Source organism: Ochotona curzoniae, unplaced genomic scaffold (genome assembly GCF_017591425.1).
Source record: "Ochotona curzoniae isolate NIBS_2020 unplaced genomic scaffold, NIBS_Ocur_1.0 contig_605, whole genome shotgun sequence".
NCBI classification, from domain to species: domain Eukaryota; kingdom Metazoa; phylum Chordata; class Mammalia; order Lagomorpha; family Ochotonidae; genus Ochotona; species Ochotona curzoniae.
The window spans coordinates 3,036,274-3,050,730 of NW_024466491.1; the positions used below are offsets into that span (position 1 = coordinate 3,036,274).

Genomic DNA, 14,457 nt, shown 5'->3' on the forward strand with positions numbered 1-14,457 from the left:
GTGGCCCCTACGTCCCACCCACTTCAAAGCCTCGGTGTCAGTCCTGGTCGCTCCACTTCGGGTCCAGCTCCCTGCTAATGCTCCTGGGAAGCAGCAGAAGGCAACTCCGGTGCCTGGGCCCAGCCACCCACCGGGGAGAGCCAGATGCCGCTCCCAGAGGGTCTTACTCAAGTGGTTTTGATAATTCAACAGTTCTGAATCACTGCCAATCTCGCCATTCCAAGCACGATGAAGTCGTTGCCGAACCCACTGGTTGGCATGGTCCACCTTAGAGTCTCCGTTTGCCCAGTTTTTCACTGCCAACATATGGCTGGGGTAGTTGATCGATTTGTTCTGGACCAATAGCCGAAATTTATTCGGGGCATCAGACTTTATAGGCTGAGGTCATACGGGATAAGGGAGGAGGTATTGAGCTCATCAACAAAGCCCATCAACCATTTCTATGCTTTTGTTTGGAACTCCTTTTGTCTTGCATATTCCATCAAGTGTTGTCACACACCTGCTTTCCACTCAACTGTTCTTACACAAATAATAGCCCATCAGGTATACAAAAGGCACCCATTCAGTTGTTTCCATACAAATATTGTCCAATGCGTGTGCTCGCTGACCTTCTAGGGTCACAGTGTCCTCCTTCATGTCCTCTGTCGTGGTACCAGGTGTCCTCTGCAGGTTCCGATGGACTGCCCTGTCCTCCATGAGCGCCTGGTTATGCTGTCCACTGCCCCGTCTGAGCCTCTCGGGAGGCTCGGCTCTGGCACTTGCACTCCATGGCAGACCATGGAACCTGCGCTTCTCCTCATGGTTGAGGTTCTGAGTCCGGCAGTTCGACTGGGGAGATCCCCAAAGAAACCTTGAGGTGTTCCCAGACCAGATTCTTGTGTGTACTTGTAAGTACAGGGCCGGGTACAGTCCATCGCCCCAATCAGTTGATGGTTGCCATTGCTGGGTCGGTTCTGTTTCCAGCCCTGTCTTCCACTGGAACCAATGGGTGTTGCAGTCCAGCCTGATTTTGCCCAGCACACACTTGGCCTTCACATAAACCAGTGGGAGCTGCAGCCTAGTCAGAGTGACCCACAATAACCCCCACCAGGCCTGCCCCCTGCCCTGGTTCCCGTGCTTGCCAGTATGTGCAGCAGACTGGTCCAGTCTGTCCCCCATCCCATTCAGCTCTCATACATGTCAATGGGCATTGAAGCCTAGTTCAACCCAACCAGCCCGACTATCCAGCCCACACACATGCCACCATGAGTGCCTGTCTGTCTAGCCACCCCTGCCCCTGTCCTGGTTTTTGTGCTCTCCAGTGGGAGTGGTAACCCAAGAGGCAGGAGCCCACTATTTCCCTCCTAGGACACTCCCACTCCCAGATTATGCACTCTCCAGGTAGCTCTGGAATTTAACTTGACAGATTCAGCCCCCAGTGCCAGCCTCTGCCAGCTGATGCTGCGGCAAAGCCCAACCAACCCTCACCCACTCTAATTTGTGCGTGCACCAGTTGGAACAGTCAGCCCAACCTGGCTTTTCCCTGATCCAGCTCACATGAGGCACACAGGTGTTGTAGCCCTGCCTGGCCTGGTCTGCCCCCATCCCAACCCACACTCTCCAGAGCCCACATTGCCCCTGCCGGCTCCGCCCCCTCCCTCCCTGGTGTGCTGTTCATGGCGGCTGGAATCAGGGCTCTGAGCATGGAGACTAACCTGGCCTTGGACCTGCCAGCAGCCAACCCAAATGATCTTTTGAAACTGAATTCTTGGGTTCAGAGCAATAGTTCAATTGACTAATCCACCCCCTGCAATCATTAGGAACCCATAGGGGCGCTAGTTCATGTCCCAGCTACTCTACTTCCCATCTTGCTTGTGGTCTGGGAAAGCAGAGGAGGACGGCCCAAAGCTTTGGGACCCTGCTCCCTGTGTGGGAGACCCAGAAGAAGCTCCTGGCTCCTGGCTTCGGATCAACTCAGCTCCAGACATTGTAGCCACTTAGGGAGTGAACTAGTAGATGGAAGCTCTTTCTGACTCTCCTTTTTTCTGTAAATCTGCCTTTCCAATGGAAAGAAAAAAGTTCTGGGTCCACATGGTAGCCTAGCAGCTAAAGTCCATGCCTTGCATGTGTTGGGATTCCATAGGGGCGCTGGTTCTAATCCCGGCAGCCCCACTTCCCATCCAGCTCCCTGCCTGTGGCCTGGGAAAGCAGTCAAGGACGGCCCACAGCCTTGGGACCCTGCAGCTGCAGGGGAGACCTGAAAGAGACTCTGGGCTCCTGGTTTTGGATTGGCTCAGCTCCGGCCGTTGTGGTCGCATGTGGAGTGAATCATTGGACAGAAGATCTTTCTGTCTCTCCTTTTCTCTGTATATCTGACTTTCCAATATAAATGAATAAATAATAAAAAAGTCCTTAGGGTTGGGCTAGGTCTGTGCCAAGCACCCCAGTTCTCTTTACTTAGTTCCTCTCCTCTCCCAGGTGCCCACTGTATGCCATGCATATCTGGCGTTCAAGTATTTGTCATCAGGGATGGTGGTTCCTGGCTGCAGGAAGCTTCGGGCTGACACCCGGTGATACCCGGTTTATACATGGGAACTCTGAGGCTCAGCAAAGTCAGCCATCGGCCATACGGGCAGCTGCCACCTCTCTCGTTTGCTGCAAGCAAGCAGCTTTCTAGCTGGGGTCAAATTCCCCACCATCTTCCGTCCTCCACCCCCAGCCCTTCACTCTGGGTTCCGCCCATGTGGTTTTTCCATTTTTGCACCCCAGTGAACCCCTTTCCAAGAAAGACGAGGGTGTTGTGTGCAAAGCAGTCCTGAGATATGTTTCCATGCAACGCTATGCATTTTTTTGTGTTTTGTTTGACAGGGAGAGAGAGGCAGAGATGGACTCAGAAAGAGCTTATATCCACTGGCCTCTCCCCAAATGGCCACTCAGGCCAGACCAAAGCTAGAGGTTCCAACTGGGTCTCCCACGTGGGTCCAGGCACCCCAGTCCTTGGTCCATCCTCCACTGCTTTCCCAGGTGCACGAGCAGAGTCGGGTGGGAAGTAGAGCAGCCAGGATTCGAACCGGCAGCCACCTGGGATGCTTGTGGCACACTTGGTGGCTGTGTCTGCTATGTTCACTGCTGCTGAGCGTCCTGGGAGGGGGAGCTGGGGCTTGTGCCTCAGTTTCCTTCACTGGCACCAGTTTTGTGGTTGGTGAAGGGACTAGGCAGTTGTGCCTGGGGTGCGGAAAGGGGAACTTGGGGGCACTTGTTCCAGGATGTGGGGAAGGCACGCTCTCGGTCTTGCTAAACGTCTCTGGGTTGTTCTCTAAACGCCAACGCCGTGGGTCCTGGGTACCCAAGAAGGTTCATTTCCCCACCAACCACTCCCCCTGCGTGCCACTTTCTTTTTCATGCTCTGTACTCCGAGGTGGGGGTCCATGCCTCCTGGCACACACACAACTGGATTCCTGTGTGCGGCTCTGATCACCAGTTCCCAGATGCATGATGTATCAGGGGAGGCCTGTGCCACCCACTAGGACACCCAGACAGAGCTGCTGGCTCCTGGCTTCTGCCCGACCTGGTTCTGGTCACGCACAGAAGGCCTTATCTGGGGACAAAGTTGTTCCATGCGCTGGTTTAATCCCCAGATAGCCACATCCTGTGGGGCTGAGCCAGGGCAAAGCCAGGAGCTCCATCCGGGTCTCCCACACGGATGGCAGGTGCACGAGCAGGGAGCTGGCTTGCAGGCAGAGCAGCCGGGATTTGAACCAGCGCATATCAGTGCTGCAAACTTGCCCAGTCCGAACGCCAGCCCTCCCTAAAGTGCTTGTGTCATGGCAAACGTGAACACACACACACACACACACACACACACAAACACATGGAGCCCGTAGGCAGCTGCAGATAAAATGTATTAAGGCAGAAATTAGCACCCGGGTCATTCATCTGGGCTCGCCAAGCAGGAGCGAGTTTATCCACTCAAGAAGGCTGATCTCTGCAGGCCTTGATGTTGGAAAAGAAGCGGAATGGGACAAGATACCTGATTTTGTTCTGTTTTGGGAAGGAACATTCCAGAAACTTCCAGAAAAAAAAAATCTGTTCCCAGAAAGTTCCCTCTGCTGGTAGATGGGGTGAGGCCGCACGCAGCACACACCTCTTCCAAACTTGAAAGGGGCGGGGGACTGGCTGTGGGATCCCTCGTTTTCCCAAACCAAGGGTTAGAAAAAGAGGGTTTAGGGAAAAAAAAAATAAAAATAAAAAGCTGGTTTTGAATTCAGCCGCCTGGCTGGGAAATGCAGGGTCCCTGCTGGCTCCTCCAGGGTGGGCAGACAGAAGCCCTGAGCCTTGGCATCCCCACTATGCCTGCTCTTCGGGGCCCTTCTCGGTGACTCCAGGGGCGAAGGGTCCCACGAGCCACATGACAGGCGTGTTGTGGGCCACGTACTCCAGCACGCGGTCCAGGGCCTCGCGGGCTTCGGCCAGGCGCTCGCGGCTCTGGCTCAGCAGGCTGCCGGACAGGTCCTGGAAGGAGTGCACGCTGGCGAAGGCGGCCTGCAGTTCCTCCGCCCGGTGGCGGGCCAGCTGCGCCTGCTCTTTCACGTGGCCCGGCAGCCCCTGGACGCTGCCCGCCACCGAGGTGCAGGTGGCCTGCAGCTGCTGGGCGATGTCGCGAAACATGCCTAGCGCCTGGGACTCCACCTGCTGTGGGGGGAGGGCATGACGTCAAGGAGGAGGACCTGACGTCAGGGCGCAGGGGCTGACGTCATGGTGGGAGGGTGGGGTCTGACAGCAGGAAGGAGGGGCGCTGACGTAGGAGAGGAGGGGGCTGACGTGGGGGAGGCCGGGAGGGTGATGTAGAGAGAAGCAGGGATGAGGTAGGCAGGCTGCCCTTGCAACTACCTCAGGCTTGGCCGGGTCCTTTTCCCCGGGTGGCTTCTGGCTCCACCGCTGGCACATCTGGTGCAGCCGCTCCTGCCCGTCTACCAGCTTCTGGCCCACGCCGAGCTTGACCGACTCCATCTGCAACCCAGGAGGGGAGGTGGCTCCAGGCACTCCTGTGTCTGCGGGTGTCACCCCTGGGAGAGCCGGGTGCAGCTCCTGGCTGCAGCCGCCTTCCACCCTGCCCAGCCCTGGCCAGTGCAGTCGTGGCGAGGGAGGAGTGAGCCAGCAGACGGAAGCCACTCTCTCTCTCTTTGTTCTCTGCTTTTCAAACAGGGGCATAAAATCTTTAAACTGTAGGAGAGGAGACCCAGCGCGGGCCTTGGTGCAAAAATTCTTTTGAAAACCACACCGCCTTTAGGGGGCGTTCTGTAAAAGCCCCATTGTGTGAAACGCACAGGTGCCGACAAAGCTGACCAGGATTTTAAAAGGTTTTGCACTAAAACACACTGACCTTTATATTTGCTTCCCTCCCCCGGGCTTTGGAAATTATCTGCTGGGACTTCGGCTCTGGGGGGTTGGAGGAAAACCTCAGGAGAACCCCAGGAGTGAAGGTGGTCACCCCAGACCCCTGGCCCTCCACACCAGTCCCTGCCCCATGCACAGGCTGCACCCCAACTCCGTAAGCTCCGCCCCTGTGTCACAACCGTGCCCTCAGGCTGCATGACCCACGCCGGGTGCCATCCAGGGGGCCTCACCAGGCTGAGTGCCTGGGCCAGCTGGCCCAGCGCCTCCTGCGCCCGCTGCCGGGTCCCACGCAGCTTGGCCAACGAGTGCTCGTAGGCGTACTGCCGCAGCCTCTCAGACAGCGAGCCCAGCCGCACAAAATAGCTCTGTTCCTGCCGCTGCTGCTGCACTGAGGCCATGTCGAAGTCTTCCAGCGAGGTGGCGAGGCGCGCTGCAGAAGGGAGAGGAGGGAAGGGGCGTCAGGGCCGTGGGGAGCACGCCTTTTGTCTCCCAGGCCCTGGGAAAGCCACACCTTAGAGGACACAGCAGTGGCTCCTGGCCAGGCCCAGCCGCCTCCACGGGCATCACCACGCAGGCCCCTTGCGCGTCGTCCCTCTGTGTGCACCCCAGGGACGTGGGCAAACCACTAGATGCTGCTCCAGCCCCTTGGACCCAAGAGCCCAGACAGAACTGGAATCTGACTGTACTCGCCAGCCACTGTCAAACTACTACTGTTGGTGATGCCCGCATCCCATGGGGCACTGGTTCTAATCCTGGCAGCCCCACTTCCCATCCAGCTCCCTGCCTGTGGCCTGGGAAAGCAGTGGAGGACGGCCCAAAGCCTTGGGACCCTGCACCTGCATGGGAGACCTGGAAGAGGTTCCTGGTCCTTGCTATGGATCAGCTCAGCTCCAGCTGTTGCGGCCACTGGGGGAGTAAACCAGCAGATGAAAAATCTGTCTGTCTCTCCTCTGTGTTAATCTGCCTTCCCTTTTTATTAAAAATAAGTAAATCTTTAAAAAACAAAAAAGCCAAGCCTGTATTTTTCAGAAGTAAAAAAAAAGGCCTCGCTTCCTTTTGCCAGTAGCAGATTTGCATAAATATCCACACAGACACACACCCGCCCCGCCCCCAAGCTCGCAGCCTGTCCTAAGGCCTGAATGAAGCCTTGTTAGACCAGGGTCAGCGGACAGGCAGGGTGTTGGGGAAGGGCAGTGGCCCTGGGCCGGGAGGCTGGACCCTGGCTCAAGGCAGTGAGCGGGCTGCTCGGCCACCGCAGCTGGGAGGTGCCAGCAGCTACAGCATGCATGCCCAGCTCGTCCTTGCCCACGTGCCTCACTGCCGGATACCATGAGATCATCTTTCTTTAAAAAAAAAAAAAAAAAAAAATATATATATATATATATATATATATATATATTTATGCCTGGCGTGGTAGCCTAGTGGTTAAAGTCCTTGCCTTTCACGTGCCAGGATCCCATATGGGCACTGATTTGTTTCTCGGTGGCCCCATTTCCCATCCAGCAGTCTGTGAAAGCAGTGGAGGACGGCCCAAAGCCTTGGGACCCTGCACCTGCGTGGGAGACCCAGAAGCTCCTGGCTCCTGGCTTTGGATCAGCTCAGCTCTGGCCATTGCAGCCACTTGAAGAATAAATCAGTGAACAGAAGATCTTTCTCTCTGTCTCTCCTTTTCTCTGTATATCTGATTTTCCAATGAAAATAAACAAATCTTTTAAAAAAAATCATCTGACTTTCCAATAACAAAAAGACCTCTTAAAAACATGTATATATTAAATTTTTAAATATATATATATATTTGAAAGAGTTACAGAGAAAAGGAGAGAGATCTTCCATCTGCTGGGTCACTGCCCCAGGTGGCCGCAACAGCCAGGGCTGAGCCAAGTTAGAGCCAGGAGCCAAGAGCTTCTTCTGGGGCTCCCATGTGGATGTGGGGCTCCCATTTGGCCATCCTCTGCTGCTTTTCCAGGTGTATAAGCAGGTACAAACAGGGTGCTCCATGGGAAGCGGGGCTTCCAGGACAACAGAAAGAGAATGCAGCCTGGACCCAGCAGCCCTCCTCAAGCTCCCATGTCCCTTCTATGCTGGCTGACCGCTAGGCACCCTCCTAGGTTTCAGGGGTACGCCCAGGTCCACGCCCCTGCAGGCACAGAGCCCCTGAAGAATGCACAGAACGGACCGGTGGGTCACCACAGGCGCCCTCTGCTGGAGGCCACGTGGAGGGCTGGTGGTGGTGTGGATGCCAAGTGCAGCCAGGGCATAGGGGGCTATAGCCCTGTGGATGGGGTGGTGGTGCTGTGGTAGGGAACTGAAGTCAGGGCATACAGGGGTACCCTGCTGGGGTTTTGGGCACAGGTGGGTCTGCGGGGGTAGGAGGAGGGTCCCAGGGCCACACTCACCCAGCTCGGCGTTTGTCATGGGCAGGTGGTTGTCTGCCCAGGCCTCCGACTTGCCCAGCAGAGTGTCCACCCCGCTCAGCACCATCTGGCCCACGCGGGAGCCCGTGACCGAGTGCACGCCGCTGGCCACAGCTGACTTGGTGGCATCCACTGCCCCGGCCACCCGGGTGGCCACAGAGTCCTTGGCGCCAGTCACCATTTCCCGGGCCCCGGACACCTTGCATGACACGAGTTCCTTGGTGTCTGCCAGCACCTACGAGAGGGGATGTGTTGGTATTTCTGTCCCTGCCCCACCCACGGACGTGGCACTGCCTTGACACCATGCATGCTTAGTGGCAATTTGTGGCCAGTTTCACCTCTGCTCCTCCATGATGAGGCAGGAAGGGGTTGTTACAGACTTCTGGCTCTGCCCCCTTGCTCATTGGCACCCTTGGGAGACATGAGCAGGGCTGTAGAAGTTGGCAGGATGGGGCTTGGTGTGGGGTGGCCCTGCCGGCCAGTTGACGCCCACGCACTTGGGTCCTGGCCACCCACGTGGGAGACCTGGAAGGAGCTCCTGGCTCCTGGCTTGGGTCTACTACAACCCCAGCTCTGCTGGTATTTGGAGAGAGAACCTGCCCATGGGAGATCGCGCTCTCTCTGTCTCTCTCTCTCTTGTTCTCCCTTTCAAATGAATCAACCAGTGATGGTTTTGATCGAAACAGGTCAACTCCAGCCACAGCTGCACGGCCACGACGTATCTCTCCGTAACAGTGGCCAAAAGGCAACACCAGGCCCTGGCACAGTCACTCAGCAGTTAAAGTCCTCGCCTTGCATGTGCTGGCATCCCATATGGGCACCGGTTTGTATCCTGGCTGCGTCACTTCCCATCCAGCTCCCTGCTGTGGCCTGGGAAAGCAGCAGAGGACGGCCCAAAGCCTTGGGACCCTGCACCCGTGTGGGAGACCCGGAAAGAAATTCCTGGCTCCTGGCTTTGGATTGGCTCAGCTCTGGCCGTTGCAACTACTTGGGGAGTGAACCAGAGGATGGAAGATCTTGCTCTCTGTCTTTCCTTCTCTGTGTAAATCTGTGTCTCTCACAAAAATAAATAAATCTAAGAAAAAAAAAAAAAAAAGCTAATGCAGCCACTAGGGCTCCTGGAGAGCTGAGAGGACCTTCTCCTGGCAGCTGGTGGTTGGTTCACAAACCGGGAACCACCTGTGCAAAAGTCCTGGGGCTTCACTGAGCTGGGTGCACATTCGCTGCATTTTGGCGTCCAGGACCCAAGCTTTTACTTCTTGTACCACGTCCTGCCAAACCTCAGCAAGGCCAGGGATGCCCTGGGGACGCACAGGAGGGAGACGTTTGTGTCTGGGTCAGCCCCAGGCCAGCCCTGGGAATTCTCTCAGTGACCATGGACTCCAGGTTGGGGGAGAGACCCCCACAATCAGACGGTCCCCCTGGGCAGCTGACGCAGTCCCCCCCCACCCAACCCCTTACCTTCTCTGTGGGCTGCTGCAGAATGGGCAGGCTCCCCTCCAGCCTGTCCAGCCCCCGGTGGGCGTACTCGCTGGCCGACACGACTACGGGATACAAAGGTACAGCAAGCATGCTCACCCATCTTAGCAGGTACCCTCCCCGCACACACCGTCTGCAGGGTGCAAGGGGTGGGCAAGGGGCCAGATCCCCGAAGGCTGGGCAAGGGGTGGGGGCGTGCACCTACTCTGAGGTTCCAGCTTGGCCAAGATGGGTTGGGCCCCGCTGGCGGCCGCTGTGGTAAGCGTCCTCACGCCTCTCTCGGCTGCGTCGCACACAGTCCTCACGCAGGGATGGCTCTCCTTGGTGGAGGTGTAGGCGGCGGACACCATGTCGCACGTGGAGCTGATGAGGGGCAGGCTGACCACGCGGTCCACCACGCTGGGCTGTGGGAGCCAGGGGGTCGCTCAGAGCGGGGCTTGGGCTCTCAGGAGACCCGGCTCGGACACGTGCTCCCAAACTCGCTCTACTATCTTGTTCTGGAACATTCTCACCACCCTTGAAGGAGACTCTGACCCACTGAGACCCAGGGTCTGGCAGACGGCACTTTATTTCCTGTCTCTGACTTGGCTTGCCCGCACGGCTCATGTCAAGGAAATGACATTCATAGCCATCTGTTTCCGGCACATTGCTGGGTCCCCCATGCCTCAGCGTGTGCCAGAAGTCCATTGCTTTTATTATTATTATTATTAAATGTATATTTCAAAGGCAACGTTAAGACATTTGAGAGAGCCATCTGCTGGCTCACCCCACAATGCCACCACAGCCAAAGTAAATAAAGCCAGGAGCCTCTTCCGGGTCTCCCACGTGGGTGCAGGGTCCCAAGGCTCTGGGCCGTCCTCCACTGCTTTCCCAGGCCACAGGCAGGGAGCTGGATGGGAAGTGGGGCAGCTGGGACTTGAACCGGGGTCCCTGTGGGATGCTGGTGCCACAGGGAGAGGATTAACTTACATGCCATGGTGCTGGCCCCAGGACTTCATTCTTACAATAGTTGTTACTGCGTAGAACATGGCGCAGGTGAAACAGCAGCCCAGCACATGGTAGCGCTGTCTCTCTCTTTCTCTCTCTCTCTCTGCTTTATTCTAACAGTACCAATAATTACCTCGCAGCGGCACAGTTTACAACGCTGCAAATTATGGGTCTGAATTTGCACCCTCAAGTCAGTCATTCCAACACAACCTGCACTGAAACCCCTGGACGAGTTCCAGACAGGAGGTACCCTCGGCTATGGGGGGCAGCGGCGGGGGAGCGGGGCAGAGGTGGGCGGGGCTCCAGGCAGAGGGAGCCTGGGAGGGGTCTCCCCTCACTCAGCCACCCACTTGCCCTCCTCCCCCACCAGCACTCAGCCATGCCTACATCCCTGCACCTCTCCGCTTATGTGAGCTAGCTCTGGCAGGCAGCAGGGGATGACTGTGGGGCTTGTGGACCCCCTGCCACCCACCTGGGTGGGACAGACCTGGGTGCAGCTCCTGGCAGCAGCCTGGCCCAGAGCCCCAGATGGCAGGCATCTGGGAAAAGGGGGTGAAGCAGCCGAGGGGAGCTCTCTCTCAAATACACAAAACATTAGAAAGACCCCTCGCCCCAGCAGGTGCAGCTGGCAGAGCCCTGGTTCCCAGGAGGCGTCCCTGGAGGTGGAGGGAATAGGGGCAACGTCCCATCGCAGCCACTCACCTGTGTCATCGGCTCCTCCGCGGCCACCTGGGCGCCGGCCTCGGCCCCTGCCCCGGCCCCGTCGGCAGACATGGCAGCTGTGACAGACACTAGAGACGGACCGAGAGAAGACCGGATGTGTTCAGCCCGCCCCATTCACTTCTCCCCTTCTCCAGCCAGAGGGGAAAGTTCACTCCCACGCTGGAACCCAAGGGGGCAGAGGGCTCCCTGCCCCGGGGGCCCCTCTGTCCAGAGCAGGTGCTGACTCAACACACAGGAGACCGGGCCACCTCCACCATCACCTGCTGGGCAGATGTCTACGGCTGGCTGCCTTGGGACCCGGGGGTGGCGCCACCCCTGACCTGCTAGCCTGGCTTAAGGTGTGTGCACTTGTATAAACCACAGTGTGGACTGAGACACCTGCTGGAGAATAAGAGGAGGGGGCAGGCGCTTCAATGCACATCACACAGGGGTCTGTTCACGGACCGGGTGGGACAGGCAGCTCCCCCTTGAGAAGGTTAGGATGGCATGACAGGGGGTGCGCCCCCAACTGCTGAGCCTGCTACAGGAAGCCGGAGATTCTGTTTCTATAACTGCTTCAGGTCCTGGTTGCATCTCAATAAGGTCAGACCCTGGGCTGAGGAGGGGGGTGGCAGGTGTGTGGGGATCCACAGGCGTGCCCCCCCCAACACGCCCCGTAAACATGGGTGTCAGCCCGAGCCTTGCCGACCTCCGGCCAGGCCCCTCTGCAACCCCTGCCTCAGTCTTGCCACCTGGAAAATGGAGCTAAAGGTAGCGACCGCCCAGCCGACCGGTTCTCCCGGACACTGCCCACGGCCGGCGGTGTGATCAATGTGGATCTGCTGCCGAGCGTCCCAGCCGGTTCTTGCCACACCATCTGATCCTCTGTAGCTGCGGGTGTGGCCTCGTGGGTGTGTCAGCCCGCAGCCCTCCACCCCCACACTCAGACACCCCCTGCTCCCAAGGGGGAGCGAGGCAGAGGCGGGCAGTATCAGGCGAGTTCCCTGCTGGTGACAAAAGTCCAGCCAGCAGGGACAACGGGGCCTCTTCCTGGGGGCGGGGGTGGGGGGTGGGGACAGCTTCCTCCTTCCTTCCATTTTCCCTCCTGGGGCAGCCTTAATGACAACCTTCCAGTCCTGCCTGTTAGCTGGTGTCCAGCAGCCCCTGGGGGGACAGGGGAGGACCCCCTTACCCAAGCAGACACTGCCCGAGCAGCAAAGCCAGCCAGGGGAAGGGGCGCTACTCGTCTGCCCCCACCAAGGTCCTGCGGAGTAACCCACCGTGCTGGAGCTGGGGTGTCCCCCCCTGCTCAGCCCCGGGGCCCAAGGCTCCACCCTCCCAGCCTTTTACAACCCCACAGTGGCCACACCTTCCAAGGCAAGGCGCCCGGACGCACCAGGAGGGGTCGGGGAGTGGGAGGGAGGGGAGCCAGGGGCTGCAGGGAACTTGGTTGAGAACTGGCTTTGTACAAAGAGCCCCATGCTGGTGTGGGGGTGGGGGCTTGGAGGTCAGGCCCACCCCCTGGTTGCTAAGGAGCTCCTGGGGCCCCTCGGAAGGCCTGCAGGGGAATGGGTTTCAAGCCCGAGCTTGTAAAACACGGGTTGGATTTCCTTGGAGTTGGTGTGTGTGTGTGTGTGTGCGTGGTGTAGGGGGTTGCTCAGCTGGGGTGCAGCCCAGCAGGGTCCCCCACCTCCTCCTTCCCCTGACCGCCTGAGCCTCGGCAGGCACGCCTCCCTCCCCCAGCGATCTCGGGGTCCCCCCACCCCACTTCTCACCGCGGCCAGCGGGCACGTCCAGGCGGCCAGGAGCCTCCAACTTGTGCTGGGCCAGGGCGGGGCGTCCGGGCGCGCTTTGATTCTGCGGGAGGTGTGGCGCCCGGGAGTGACGGGGCGGGGGGCCCAATCACACGGAGAGGACTCTGCTTCTTCCTCCTCTTCCTCCTCCTCCTCCTCCTCCCCGTGCCAGGCTCCGCCCCTCGCACGTGGGTCCCGCGCGAGTTCGCCCCCTCCAAGTGGTGTCCATTACGCGCGGACGCACAGGGAGGGGAAGGCTGGGGGCGCGCCCTTCCCACCTGGGTTCTGGGGCTCCCCTAGTCTCTCCTCCCACTTCTCCACATTGAACCAGAAAGACCCCAGCCGGAGGGCACCAAGGCTTCACAGCCACCGCCTGCACACCCCACACGCACTCCTACCCCGAGGTAAGCGACGTGGACCCCAACGGGCAACACAGATGCAACCCCTCATGACTATCTGCGTTTTGGGGGAAGGGGCGGGTCCCGACACCCAAAAGCTGTGTAGTGCCCCCCATTTCACGGTGACAGCCAAACCCTTGGATCCACCCCCTAGCGGAAGCTCCTCCCACTTAGGTTTTTGTAATAAAAAAATAATAATAACTAACAGCAAATAGAAATTAGCAACTCCTAGTTTACCCCCCCCACACATGCTGGTCACAGCCAGGAGCCAGGAGCTCTATCCGGGTTCCCCATGTAGGTGGCAGGAATGCCGCCCAGGGTGGCCGTGGTGGAAAGGCCAGATTGGACTTGAATTCTGGCATTCAGGCATGGGTGTCCCAAGTGGCCACAGGCGCCTGCCCCCTTTCCCAGCTTGTCACTCTGTCACGCTCCCTGAGCGCCCCCGTGCTGGGCAGGGGTGTGTGTTGGGGGGGTGTGTGCGGCATGGCCCATGCAAAGGTCCTGGGGCAGGACCAAGCCCGGTGTGCCAGAGGAGGAAGTTGGGGCAGGGCTGGCTGGCTCAAAGACTTACCTAAGGTCACACAGCTCACAGGTTGGTGGGAGACAGGCCCGGTTGCCCGCACGGCCCAAGTGCCTCTCTCTAAGTCACGCGTGGGGTGATTTGCCAAAGTCCTGATGGTTCAGGAAGCCGAGTCAGACCTCAGCTGACGGGAAAGGGGCCAGGAGTGGATGGGGGGAGTGCCGGGTGGGCCGAGGCAGGGACAGAAGCTGACTGGCTGGCCCACTCTCTAGGCGAAGTCCATGCCCCCACCACCTCCAGTCCCAAGGGACCCTGACCCGGGGGGGCTTGCCAGCTCTGCAGGTGCCTGCCCAGAGAGGTAGAGGAACTTGCTCTGCCTCACACAGCCCGAGTACCAGCCAGAAGGCGGAGATGTGCCATCTTCCCCATGTTTTTGTTCCCACCACCACCACCTCCTCCTCCTCCTCCTATTCTTCCTCCCCACCTGACACCCCCTCCCCAAGGTCTCTCACCCCTCTTCCAGCCAGGGCAGAGGAAGGCAAGGAGAGTGGTGGCCATGCCACAAGGTGGCGCTGCCCGCTCCCAGGTGGGTCCCAGCCTGACCCCAGTGTCCTGTGGTGGGCCATCCCAGCCCTCTGCTACCTGGAGGGATGTGTGGCCATCCAGGGAGCAATCATTATTATGATTATTTTAGATTGTTTCTATTGGAAAGGAAGGTTTACAGAGAGAAGAAAAGACAGAGAGGAAAAATCTTCCATCCTCTGGTTTGCTCCCCAAGTAACCGCAAC

At 58.5% G+C, this 14,457-nt stretch overlaps 1 protein-coding gene across 1 annotated transcript; it reads right to left on the reverse strand.

The window, feature by feature from the left end:
• Positions 1-3,862: 3,862 nt before the first annotated feature.
• PLIN3 (perilipin 3) lies at positions 3,863-12,788 on the reverse strand. Its single transcript, XM_040990664.1, has 8 exons — positions 12,734-12,788; positions 10,959-11,047; positions 9,475-9,673; positions 9,252-9,334; positions 7,773-8,025; positions 5,607-5,806; positions 4,870-4,989; positions 3,863-4,671 (listed from the first exon to the last, which is right to left on the reverse strand). Exons 2-8 carry the CDS (start codon positions 11,028-11,030, stop codon positions 4,327-4,329), a joined length of 1,272 nt encoding a protein of 423 aa, XP_040846598.1. The 5' UTR covers positions 11,031-11,047; positions 12,734-12,788; the 3' UTR covers positions 3,863-4,326.
• Between the last annotated feature and the right edge of the window lie 1,669 nt (positions 12,789-14,457).

Excerpts from the sequence above, each read along its gene's own strand:
- PLIN3 (XM_040990664.1), bottom strand. The coding sequence starts at position 11,030 with ATGTCTGCCGACGGGGCCGGGGCAGGGGCCGAGGCCGGCGCCCAGGTG. Across the intron at positions 9,335-9,474 it reads GGCCAAGCTGGAACCTCAGA|TCGTGTCGGCCAGCGAGTAC; the intron begins GTAGGTGCACGC and ends TGTATCCCGTAG. Across the intron at positions 4,990-5,606 it reads TGGCCCAGGCACTCAGCCTG|ATGGAGTCGGTCAAGCTCGG; the intron begins GTGAGGCCCCCT and ends CCTGGGTTGCAG.